Below are 13,518 nucleotides of genomic sequence, written 5' to 3' on the forward strand. Positions count from 1 at the left end.
TGCCCTGCCTTGTGGGACGTCGGGTGACGTCCTTTGAGAGGGGGGTACTGTCACGGCCACAGCCGTGCCCCCCTGTTGTTTTTGGTTTTGCCCTGTCCTAGTGTTTCATTACATTTACATTTATTCATTTAGCAGATGCTTTTATCCAAAGCGACTTCCAAGAGAGAGCTTTACAAAAGAGCATAGGTCACTGATCATAACAACGAGATAGCCTCAAACATTGCGAGCAGCCAAAACATGAAGCATACATTGTGGAAAACCAAATAAGTGCCAAAGGGAAGAACCATAAGAGCATGCAGTTAAACAAGTTACAATTGAACAACATGAAACTCCCCACAAGAGTGTACCTGTAGAAAAAAATAATCAACAGGAAAATATTTCACAGCGAGTACAAGAATTTGAAACCGTTACAACTAACCAACAAGAGCAAAAAGTCTCTCAATACGAGTCATTGTGATCCTGGAGGAAACTAACATCAGGTCCAGCCAAGCATTCCTAAGTGCCGTTGTACTCCCGGAACAAGTGCGTCTTGAGCCTTTTCTTGAAGGTGGGGAGAGAGTCAGTGTCCCTGATGGAGGTGGGGAGTTGATTCCACCATTGGGGGGCCAGACAGGAGAAGAGCTTGTGTTGGGACCGGGCGCTCTTGAGCGGTGGGACCACCAGACGGTTGTCAGAAGAAGACCGTAGGTGGCGGGGGGGGGGGGGGGGGGGTGTAAGGCTGGAGGAGAGACTTGATGTAGTCGGGTGCAGTCCCGTTCACCGCTCGGAAGGTCAGTACCAGAGTCTTGAATCTGATACGGGCCGTGATGGGAAGCCAGTGGAGGGAGATGAGGAGCGGGGTAACATGGGAGCGTCTGGGTAGATTGAAGACCAGACGGGCCGCCGCGTTCTGAATCCTCTGGAGAGGGCGGGTTGCGCATGCTGGGAGACCGGCTAGCAGCGAGTTGCAGTAGTCCAACTTTGAGAGGACAAGTGCTTGGACTAGCAGCTGGGTGGAATGCTCAGATAGGTATCTCCTGATCTTCCGGATGTTGTAGAGGGTGAATCTACACAACCGGGAGACCGCAGCAATGTGGGCTGTCAGAGAGAGCTCGTCATCCATGGTCACCCCGAGGTTCCTGGCAGAGGATGAAGGGGTCACCGTCGCCGATCCCAGGGTGATTGAGAGATCGTGGGAGATGGAGGATTTGGCCGGGATGATGAGGAGTTCTGTTTTGGCGAGGTTTGGCGAGGTTTCCCTGTCAATGTCTTCACCTGTGTCTCGTTCTTGTTAGCGTCATTGTGTCGTTTGGTTCTGTGTATTTAGGTTTCTGTTTTGTGTCCAGTCTTTGTACTACCTGTCCGTGTGAGTACCATAGCTGTTTTCCCGTTTTCTGTAATAAACCCTTTGTTTCCGACATGGCTGCGTACTCTCAGTAGAGTTTTTTTAATTTAATTTAATTATTTCGGCAATGTATATTGCAGTTACGGTCTTTGTCTTGCCAGTTCATATAACTCTTTAATTAAATCAAAGTATGGTTACAGTGCAGGCATGATGTCGATACCAAATTACTCATTGAATGGTTGGTGAATTTGCTGCAAGCTTGTCAAGTGCAACACACAAAGAAATCAATACCTTCCTGGACACAAAAACGAAATTTCTAAATCTTAAAGAAATTTTAAAGTTCAACATCTGGCACGTTTTTCTATTTTGTTTGTTGGTTTTGGATTCTGATTTTAGTTTTGGATTCCGATTTGTGTTTCTCACTTGAATAAATAAAGAATGAATGATACATGGATTCAAGAGCAATATGACCTTATTTCACTGTGACAGAAGTGTTGATTACAGTATTTGATACAACCCTCCCTCCCTCCCTCAGTATCTTCCTGACGGCCGCCCTGGGTCTGCCTGAGGCCTTGATCCCCGTCCAGCTGCTCTGGGTTAACCTAGTCACCGATGGTCTGCCCGCCACTGCCCTGGGCTTCAACCCCCCAGACCTGGACATCATGGGCAAGGCCCCCCGTTCCCCCAAGGAGCCCCTAATCTCCGGCTGGCTCTTCTTCAGATACCTGGCCATTGGAGGTATGTTGATTAATGACTGCTATTTGAGTACCTTTTCCACCAGAAAGGAGTATGTGTTAGTTTTGAGTTGGGACATGTGGAACCTAACCTAAACACCACAATCTTAATCCTGACTCAATGACACTGTGCTGAACCTATGAGCCCAATTCTGGATCTCATTCCAACACAAACACGTTTTCCATCAGCAAAGTGATTCCAACACATTCCAACAGATTTAGAACCTCTTACAAAAAATGTGAAGGAAATTCATTGAAGAGTGGATAGGAGAGTAAATGTAACATACAAGAATGGCTTGTAACTTCCTTTGTTTCCTCTCATGTCTCAATTAGGCTATGTTGGTGCTGCAACCGTGGCTGCTGCTGCCTGGTGGTTCCTGTACTGTGAAGAAGGCCCCATGGTGTCCTTCTATCACCTGGTGAGGATCTGGCCAATACTCTACACATGCATCATGCCTTTCTCCTTGTATCTCACATTGATGGAAATGTATTACCTAATTTAGACTATTCTACTCTATTTTCTTTAGATTAAGGAGTTTGCAGTTTGAAAGAAATTAAACTGTAGATAATCTATGACATTGGAACTGTTTCTGATCATGAATTTAAGGGAAACATTTGGTTTGTTGGAAACATTTTGTAGTTTGTATGATATGGTTATGTCAATTTTAACTATCAAACTATTGATCATTTAACTATTATTTAGCCATTTTCTGTGACTTGTTTTGTCTAACTAAATAGCTATCTCTTCGATTGTCTGTCTCAGTCCCACTTCATGCAGTGCAGTGAGGAAAATGAGGATTTTGCAGGTGTTCGCTGTGAGGTGTTTGAGGCTGCTCCTCCAATGACCATGGCCCTGTCTGTGCTCGTTACAATTGAGATGTGCAATGCCCTCAACAGGTGAGTGGAAAGCAATGAAAATGGGTATTGCACTTCAAGGCTGTAATCATAACATATATTGGGGGGGGGAGACATCACCCAATATTCAAATTTGGTCTAAATGTCCCCCCCAATAGATTGATATAAAAATTGTAATACAATATAAATGTGCTACGCTACGACAGGAAACCACGCTGTCCGAAATTATAATAAAAAATGATATTCATATATATCATATTCATAACTAAATTTAAAAATTGCCATTTTATAACTACTAGTATTACTGATACCGGTGTTCTGTACGGGAGATGTAAGCTTGCACTGTTTGGTAAGGATGAGATGAGAGTGCGCGAAGAACAAGGGGGAGAGAGCGCGAAGAGAGAGGGGAGAAAGCATGAAGAGCAAGGCGGTAGAGTGCACGAAGAGAGAGGGGAGAGAGCACGAAGAGAGAGGAGGTAGAGAGCGCGAGTGTCAAGCTACATATTCCTATAAAAGAGTGATAAAGTTTAGCAATAGTGTGGACCAGGGGCCTCAAGTACAAAGGATTGCGCAGCTTTCATACCAGAAGATGGCGTACGGCCAAAACTTGAAAAGTACCTTCGCACAGAAATATTCACATGTATAAAACCGGTCGTACGTCAGGTCCTGCACCCCTTTCCTTTATAAATCACAATCTACCGCACGTGAACGAGCCACTGACCCTGCCTTGCCTCCTCCCATAAATGAATATGCAGATGGCCTATAAATGCGCTCCTGAGGTCATTTCTTTGTCTGAATTAAAATGGCTAAACACGCAAAAAAGAAAAATTTCACAGACTGTGAGATCGAGGTTCTAATAACAGAGGTGGATGCAAGAAAATGTGTCCTGTTTGTCGGCCTGTCATCAGGTATTAGCAACAAAAGAAAGTCGGCAGAGTGGAAAACTGTCACTATTTGAGCCCTTTGTTGTTTTTAACCTTTAACACTTTGAGATTTAGCTAAATGTAAAGTGCATTACAAATAGAATCATTATTGGGTGTGCTTTGCCTTCGGCTAGGGCACAACCTTTGTTCTCTCACATATATATTTATTTATTGTTCAGCATTCTCACTATTGTTTTCCAACTTAGTTCTTCCGCCGTTTTTTGGCCTTTAACTAGTCCTGCATACTTTCACCGATTCCTACAATTTTTGTATCAAAACGTTCAGCTTCTTCAGGAGATGTTGGCTATGACTTTTGGTATTTCTCACTTTTATACTTTTTAAGACATTAAGGTTTTTGTGCAAATTATTCTCCCATTAAAAGTAATGGTAAATCCTTTCAAATCATTAAAAAGCTTCCTCCTCTTTCAAACGTAACTACTTCAGCATACTTTCAGCTAGAGACACAATTCAACCTTTAAAATGTTCACAAGACATTCAGCTATTCCCAAATGATTCAGCTTTTTCAAATATTCAGCCAATTTTGAATTATGCCAGTTTGAAATACATTAAAATGTTTGCTCCTTGATTTTTATGAATGAGCAGCAAACTCTGCTGGCTGTTCTTTTTCTGATATTCAACTAAATTGTCAAACAAATTCCTCTAACGTTCATATAGTTTAACTTACAGAAACAAGTTATACCTTAAAATGTAGGAATAATTGTCCTCTTTCAGCCAATGTAACTACTAAAGAGCTCACATTTACAGATTTTCAGCTATGAGCCTTGAAGCGAGAGCAGCCTTTCAAATTCTCTCACTAACTTCAATGGAGAGGTGGGTAAAATCCGTCAGAGAAAGCAAGAAGGAAGACGATTTCGAAACTGCCGGTAGAGACATATTTCTGACCGCACAGACATATAAAGGACATCTCTAGTTTCGGCAGTCTTGGGTCTCGGAAAATATCCTCATTTTATTGATTGGACGTGTAGTTTTGTGTCTAGGTCAACTTTTTTGAAGTGTGGATGCTAGGTAAATGTTCGTTTTTCTCTCTGCCTAGCTCGTTAGCTATCACAGCTGCGCTATCACCGTGGCAACCAAACAGACAAGCACCATGAAAGCAGAATTGGGTACACGTTTTTGAAACTGCCGGTAGAGTTGTATTTCTGACTGCACAGACATATAAAGGATATCTCTGGTTTCGGCAGAGTCTTGGGTCTCGGAAAATATCCTTATTTTTTGGATTGGACGTACAGTTTTGCGTCTAGGTTAACTTGTTTGAGGTGTGGATTCTAGCTACATTTCTGTTATTCTCTCTTATAATCGAGCTAGCGCGATGGCTCTCCATAACTAAAAACGTTTGGACTTCTTTTCCACAATCGACCAAATTGGCCAAACAAGGTATGTACATTGAGCTTAAAGTGTACATAATCTAGCTAGATCGTTTTTATTTTAGCAAGTTTCACAGAAATCTGCAAAAATCGAGGCTCAAGACTGTCATAGCTGACCGTCACGAACAGCCAAACCGGGGCTGGGGTGGGGTACAGTAAGTGTTTGCTGCAGCTGGCGTTAATCCTACGAACAAACGCTTCGTAACTGGAAAGTTTTTACTTTTAATTGACAATATTGAACACAGATGTTAAGTAAAGTGTCTTTACTCTAAATATCTTCTCCGTTTTCAATTTGAAGCAGTAAATCTAACACAGTAGGAATTCTCCCACGACATCCGCTCGCTCTGCTTTGACTAACAAATATGTTCTCAGTCCACCATACATTAGACAAGCTAATTTTCGAGCACTTTCGATACAAGATACAGGCCATGTTAAAGTTGACACACATATATATATATATATATATATATATATATATAATTGTGTGGGCAATGTAGAACAGCAGACAGATTTGAAATATGATCTTTTGTTATGGCCATTCTAGTGACACTACGGCGAAACCAGGGGCCTGTACTACGAATCAAGATTTGCCGTTAGCGAGGTAACTTCAGGTTCAACCCAGGGTTTTCTGTACTACGACGGTGGATCACTTGTTACCGGGGTAGGTCGCCATGGTAACACATGCTGAACGGCTAACCTGGTCGGGAGCAGGTTAAGTTGGAGATCAGAGATCAACCGGTATAAAAGTCCCGCCCACTAACTCATTCTTGAGGATAATGCCGTCACCGTTCATAGAAGATCCTGTGGAGCTTGGTGCGCGGATAGTGAGAGCTGCGCCCAGAAGAGCAAGAACATTTAGAGACCGACAAAACCCTTTCGCATTCCCTCATGAGTATCTTTATGAAAGATATAGATTCTCAGCAGAGGGAATTACGTATCTTTGCCAGCTTCTTGAGCCGTATGTTGCCAATGCGACACATCGAAGCCGTGCGCTCACAGTCCCACTATATATAGCGTTTCGTTATTTCGCTACCTACTTTTATAGTGTGGGTGATGCGGAGAACCTGAGCAAGAACACGGTCTGCTGCGCAATTTGCAAAGGATTTTCTTCAATGGCTGTTGCCACCATATTCTGATTAATGGAGTGATGAAAAAGAGATATCCCAAGTGCCCTTTGTAAAAACTTTGGACTCTAATATCTTGACAAAATGAAACAAGGATTTTCATTCTGTCTTCATGCAATGTTCTGATTTCCGTTCTGGAAATGTATGCAAATTATATCATATTTTACAACTTAATGCATCATTTGTTCAATTAAACATACATTTACAGGAAACTAGTAATGAAAACAATATTTGACCTAATATTAGTTATCAACTGGGGAGGTTTCATGTTGATATGTTATCCCTGGGGTGTCTCCCCTTAACCCATTCTGTTGTCCTTGGGTTGCTTTGAGCCTTTTTCTAATCATTTCCATATCAGAAATGTGTGTTTCTTTCAACAAAAACATTTCAAACCAAAAAGAACAATGTGTATGGTACCATACAATGCTCTTCACAAGTTAAATAAATGATAATTTCACTACTTTCATTGAATTTGGAAGTTTCATTCACTTTTATAACATTTTTCAAAAAGAATAAATAGGACATTGAAAGAAATGGTGAAAACCCCCACAAAAGACTCAAAATGCACAACAAAAAAAGCAACAAAAAGGTATAAAAAGACCAAAACGTAGAACAAAGTTTAACAAATACATCCTTATGTGTTCTCCCTTCCCTAGGAACACAGAAACGCCAGCCTTGTTTTTTTAATTAAAAGCCTCTTATACTCTATATCGAGCTCCAGGGTTCTTTTATACAGGGCCCTCACATTGTCTGCTCCAACCTGAAACAAAGAACATTGTCCCTTTGCAAGGCACACTTGGAGAAAGTTGGTGTCCATTTGACTACTGTGTTTCAAGGTTCATTGCTTATAATTTGTGTCTTTGTCTTGGCCTTGAAGTGGAGGCCTATAGGCTCAGGGGGAGGAAGACGTTCCTTTAACATGGCAATTTAATCAATTGAGTCATATTTGAAATGAGCACTGTAAGGACTTGTGTCTCGTGTTCAGACCACCACCATTAGCAAGTCATTACAGACACTTCAATCAGAGCCACAAGTTCACACACTCTCTGTGTTGAAAGTGGTAAATAAAACTCAAAAGTGTACCCCCAAAATGCTCTCTGAGCAGGCAGACACAGTTTCCTGATCATCTAGGACCTCCACTTGAGAAAGTAAATGGCATATTTGATCAATATTCAGCAACCACATATGGCATACATACTGGCTTATGACTATTAGTTTCACTGTTACCTCTGTATGGCACAGTGGGACAACAATGGGTGGTGGCAGCAACACCACTGTATTTCCTGTCACTGCAGAGAACAGTAATACATTTCACTCCTACAATATTCATAAATAATTGTTGAATAGACCACATAGATAGTCACATACTTGAAACATACATATGCTTGGGTTTCCGAGCTGCTGCCACCAGGGTCTGAAGAAATGCCCCCTTCCACTCCTTCCATCATGGGGCGACCCTGATAGCTGGAGAGGGCCAGCTCCTCAGCAGGAGTGAAGTCCTGTGGAGGAGGGCCCCCCCAGTTTTCCTGCCTTATTTTTCTTCCTGTTGGCTGCAAGCAATTTCATTGTTCTATAGGCCCTTTGTAGCTATACCAATATCCTACAAAAGGGACTGACTCAGGCAATTCAGCCTTGTACTTGTTAGCCTTAAAATATGTGCAAGTAGGTATTGCCTACTGCTACTTAGCGTTTTAAATTATGTTTTTATATTTATTTTTTATTTGCTCCCACGATCATTTGCCACTGCCAGGGTTGCAACTAAAATAATACAGCAACAAAAGTTTAACGTTATGGAATGCACACGTGTAATTATGGTCACATCTTGTGCCTGGGGCACAAGATATCAATAAGTCATGTAGCTTACGCATTTACAGCATCTGCTATTTTCTGCCAGCTTGGCAGCAGCGACTTTGTAGATTTTTGTCTGTATTATATGTCTGTATTCCTGATATGTTTGTATTACAATATTTCACGCAGGAAGAGTAGACAAAGTTTGGAAGATTATTGTCGGCTCCTCCTGCGTGAAATGTGCGGCTTTTGTTTTGTCCATGTTTGCGATTGGACATACGGTGCAAACACCTTCGGCTACAGATGGACGACAATCACGATGCATGCATTATTCACGCCTACGGTGTTAGGCGTAGATGATCCGCTGGTTAGATGTAGCATGATCTTATTTACTACCCACAATAGTTCAACTTTTTTTGCAGCAGCATTTTAATCAGTCAGCTCCAGGTCCTCTCTAAAATACATTTCAGACCTTTTGAAACCTGAGCAAATGACTTTCTACTAAATTTTCAAATTCTTCTGAATTATTTCTCTTTTTGCATTGTTCTTCTCTTTTCTGTAGTTTTATGCCTTCGTCCAGCTCCTGCCCCTTTCAAAAATAACTTTCGGGCGCTTTGAAGCTTCAGCTTATAACTTTCTACTAAATTTTCACTATTTTCAGCTTTTTTAGCATGGTCAGCTATCTCCATTCAGGTTTTCAGCATTCTCACTGCTGTTTCGCAGCAACAGCTTTTTCTAGTTTATTGTTTATTTTTGCCCCCCTAAGGATCAGTCAATATTTGTACTACATAGACAACGGCGGTGTCAAAAGGTTTGTCTTGGTCTCGATTGCGTTGGTTGTATTTTTATTTACGTTCCATTGGATGGTTTAAGTAGAAATTGCGTTTTTTCGTAGTAGAATAATCTTTAAAGGGGGTTCTTTATTAATGAATGAATGCAATATGAGTAGGCCAAATGCCTGAAAATATCACGAGAAGGGAAAAACTCAAAAGGACGTTTAAGTCATAGAGATTAGGTCAATTTTTACACCGGTCTGCCAAATGTATTCGTTTTGATTCAGCTATGAGGCTGCCTCTTGCAGGGGAAATGAGAAGACATCTATTTTATTCTACACTTCTCGTATTTTGAGTTGTAAATGAGCAGCAAAAAAAGATGCTTTTAAATCTATGTAATCTTTATAAATAATAAGTATGCATTTTTATATAAAATATACAGAAATATCAGTCGTAAAAATGTCATTAAAAAATGGACCCCTGTGCAACCGACTCAAGCAAGCACACCCTACAATTTCCCCAGAAATTGTACCTTCTCTAGTTATTATTATAGGGCCGTAAATGCTGTGGGTTCGGAGACCCGGGTTCATGGCATAAATTGGTCCGATGCAGGGGCGGATCTAGAAAAATATTCATGGGGTGGCAAGAGGGTGGCAGGAGATTTTGAGGGGTGGCATCCCGTGGCAAATGTGTGTGAGATCAAAATGAAAAAACTAAAGGCTGTGCAACATGTATGCATAGTCAGTGAACACTGAAATGAATTTGAGGATTATACAATGTAAAAAAAAATCTGTCGATTTTACGGTAAAATACTGGCAGCTGTGGTTGCCAGAATTTTACCGTAAAAAATATGGTGACCATGTATAAGGCATTACGGTATGATTTTTGAGAACTGTAAAATGCAATGTTTAAAATTGTGTTATTTACAGTAAATTACTATTTTAAAAAGTATATGTCATAAACCTGTTTACAGTAATTTGCTGTCAATATAACAGGCAGAATGTAAACTATCTTACAGTAAACTACCGTAATAAATATAGTGACCATGTATAAGACATTACGGTATGATTTTTTAGGAACTATAAATTTCATGGTTGAAAACTGTTTTTCCAACGGTAAATTACTATGTAAAAACCAGATCTATTGTAAACTAGTTTACAGTAATTTTCTTTTAAAATAACAGCAATACTATGAATCTTTTTACGGTAAACACAAAAAATTGTATAATTTACAGTAAATTACTGGCAGCTGTGGTTGCCAGAATTTTACCATAAAAAATACAGTGATAACATATAGAACATTACGGTATGCCAGTAAATTTCACAGTTGAAAATGTTTTTTGTTTGTGGTAAATCTCTATGGAAAAACATATATTGTTAACCTAATATAATGTAAACTTTCAAATCAATTCCAATGCATCAATAACCAAGCAAACTTACTGCTAGTACCATAAATACTTCAACTTACTGAATATTGTGTAATAAGGAAAGGTTTCTTCTGGGAACAAAAACCAAGTCAAAACTGGAAAGCACAACTCAAACTTTAATCAAGTCACGGATGTTCAGAGCAGCTTCCAACAAAAATGGCAACAAAATAGCTGTTGCCTTGATCTTAGTGTTCAAGTAATAACTTCTTATTGTTTGACTTACTGAAAGTACAGCCTTTAACAAAAAATACACAACATTGCTGCTTATTGCTTGTGTAATCAAAAGGCATTAGTAATTCAACAGAAAATGCACAATGAGACAGTTTACATAAATTTAACAAAATCGCTTATTTTAACCCTTAAGTCGACCGAAAAGAAAGAATACAGAAAATTATTATTATTGTGTATACCGTTTCATACCAGTTTATACAGCTGGCGCTGTGCAGTCAGACAACAGTTCAGTTGGATAGGTCCATCTTTACATTTACATTTAGTCATTTAGCAGACGCTCTTATCCAGAGCGACTTACAGTAAGTACAGGGACATTCCCCCGAGGCAAGTAGGGTGAAGTGCCTTGCCCAAGGACACAATGTCAGTTGGCATGACCGGGAATCGAACTGGCAACCTTCGGATTACTAGTCTGACTCCCTCACCGCTCAGCCACCTGACTCCCACACATCTTTAACATGTCCCTCTCCAATCCTGGTCAGCGAGATCTGCGATGAGGGTAAGGACCCTTAAGTTGACCGAAAAGAAAGAATACTGAACATTATGATCATTTGCAGCCCTTGTGTATACTGTTTCATACCAGTTTATACAGCTGGCGCTGTGTGGTCAGACAACAGTTCAGTTGGATAGGTCCATCTTTAACATGTCCCTCTCCAATCCTGGTCAGCGAGATCTGCGATGAGGGTGAGGACTCTTGGGTTCACCGTCAGCTGTTTCTTGTTCTTCTTTGTTTCAACTTTTGTGCCCCTCTCCGGATTGATCATGAAGAAACACCTTTGAACATAATTTCATAATCAAGGAATCTTTTTATTTTAACATCTAATAAAAATATAAATAAAAACACTTATTTACCTCTGAATGAACTCAAGTGTGGAGCCCAGATCCACGGGATAATGGATATTGAGGCAGTAGTAGGTTCCAAACATCAAACAGATGGCAGAGATGAAGTTGGGGATGTGGTCATTCACGACCTTGCCATCTACACTTAGCATAAACTGTCTTGAGGCATAGCAAGACGTTCCTGCAAAGAACAGACAGGTAAAATAACAGACCAGCCATTACCATCCAGAAGAAGTCTTACCAAAATTGCTAGGCTTTGAAGCAGCACTTGACAGTGAATGACAGTTTTCATGTAATACTTCCTAACATTAGCTTAATGAAACTGATTATCAACACTTACCACATACAATGATGCATGGTGTCACAGGCAAGCTTTCCACTTGTACTTCCTTTGCCAGACATGTTTGTTCCACATAGTGGAAGAGGTTCTCCTCTTTTTCATTAAAGTACGAGAGAAGAAGGAGTATCATATCCTTGACATCTTCTGAGCAGCCCTCTAACGGTCCTCTCAGAATTTCCAGCTTTGTGACAGCCTGAAGAACTCTTTTGCTCTTGTCTGCACCAAAGGTTCTTATTAAGTCCAGAAGCCGTTTTCCCTTTTTTTCAACATTGGTGAGGAAAGTTTCTTTCAGTGATATGCCAGTGAGCTCTTGGAAGTGGACTGTCATGCCAATCTCCTGGAACAAAAAAGGCCACTCCTCCATGAGGGATTGCAGATCTGTTCCCTGGTTTATCTCTTTACGTTGGGAGTAGTAGGTACACTTCATTAGAGTTTCTACCTCGCCTGGGGTGAAGTTAGTCTGTTCACTGAGCGCTTTCATTTGGTCTTTCTTCTCTTGTTGGCTTTCTGGTGTCTCACTCACTGGCATATATTTCATGTCCCACTTTAGGCAACCATAGGTGTCCTGCTTAGCTGCCCTTTGTTCAGCTGGGATTTCATCTGTTTCGTACTCTTCTGACCCCTGTTTGCGCTTCTTAATCCTTGGTGTTGAAGACCGCTTCACATTTTCAATCCGGGCTTGTAATTGCTTGACTAGTGAGTGATATCCTGGTCCAATCACATCACCTGCTATGACATCTTGCAGTGACTGTGGATACTTTGCAACCATTTTTTTGCCAACTTCTGTGGATGCTTTTGTATTGGGAGAGGCACAGGCTTCCATCATGAAAGTAACAACAATCCGGACCATTTCTCTACGTAGCCGTGGACTTGGCCTTTTCCCCCTCTCTAAACACTGCATCAAGCCTTCAGGAAACTTTGTCCATGGGATCTGGAAGTCGTCAACCCAGTCTGCAGCAGTAATCGACGGGGAGAGACTGACTGAAGAGCATGTTGAGGAAGATGGAGGAGACAATGCTGACTGGCTATGGCCTTCATTGGTTTGTGCTGTAAAGAATGGAATCAACAAAATGTATTTAAAGTATGTTTTATCCTTAGTTCAGACCTACTTCAAAAAAGGTTGTCAAAATTACTTACTGGTTTGTTTCCAGGCAGCTACCAATCTTCTTGCTTGAATTGGTCTCAGTGTTGAAAGCAGATCAGCTTCCTGGATGAAGTGAAAATCCTCGCTGGTCTCTACCCCCAATGATTGGAGTGTCTCCACTAAATTATCCAATACTGAGGCTGGGAGGTCTGGTATCACATTTGTGATGGCACTGCGAATGTTGATTTGCTCTGGATTATCTATTTCTGAGTATGTAAGTGATTAAAGCACAATTAACCACAGAATGACAGTCCAAGACAGTTAACAATGTGATAACACACTGTGTTTCAAAGGAACTATTATGTATCCATCTTTCATATGAGATGGCAATGGATAGAAATCAATCAAGTCACTGATGTTCAGACACTGCATCTTTTCATTGCCTTTCCTAACTGAGTTAAGGTGGTAGTCAGAAAGGAATTCTGCAGTGTACACTGACATCAGAAAATGAACAGTGTCATTTTTAATCAAAATGAGCACTAGTTCACCAAACTGCACTGAGTCAATGTTCCCTGTGATAAGGAATTGCCCTTTTTTATATGACGTTCCCTTATACAGAATTTCTACTGTGACCTTTGTGTTGGTCTCAGTGAAGCCAAATTGTCTGACTGCATCTTGAATGGCTTTACTGTAT

At 40.7% G+C, this 13,518-nt stretch overlaps 1 protein-coding gene and 1 long non-coding RNA gene across 2 annotated transcripts in view; one reads left to right on the plus strand and one right to left on the minus strand.

Annotated features, from left to right (window-relative positions):
• Positions 1–13,518, plus strand: part of atp2a1 (ATPase sarcoplasmic/endoplasmic reticulum Ca2+ transporting 1) — a 102,675-nt gene that overhangs the window by 85,390 nt on the left and 3,767 nt on the right. Inside the window, exons 19-21 of the mRNA XM_067230832.1 lie at positions 1,860–2,062; positions 2,392–2,477; positions 2,822–2,955. Of these exons, the coding sequence (XP_067086933.1) occupies positions 1,860–2,062; positions 2,392–2,477; positions 2,822–2,955 (423 nt within the window). The remainder of the gene's footprint in view (positions 1–1,859; positions 2,063–2,391; positions 2,478–2,821; positions 2,956–13,518) is intronic.
• Positions 11,223–11,874, minus strand: LOC136940408 (uncharacterized). The gene is made up of 3 exons (XR_010876390.1): positions 11,741–11,874; positions 11,413–11,581; positions 11,223–11,334 (listed from the first exon to the last, which is right to left on the minus strand). It is a non-coding gene; the product is annotated as an uncharacterized lncRNA (long non-coding RNA).

This window comes from Osmerus mordax, chromosome 3 (genome assembly GCF_038355195.1).
Source record: "Osmerus mordax isolate fOsmMor3 chromosome 3, fOsmMor3.pri, whole genome shotgun sequence".
Taxonomy (NCBI): domain Eukaryota; kingdom Metazoa; phylum Chordata; class Actinopteri; order Osmeriformes; family Osmeridae; genus Osmerus; species Osmerus mordax.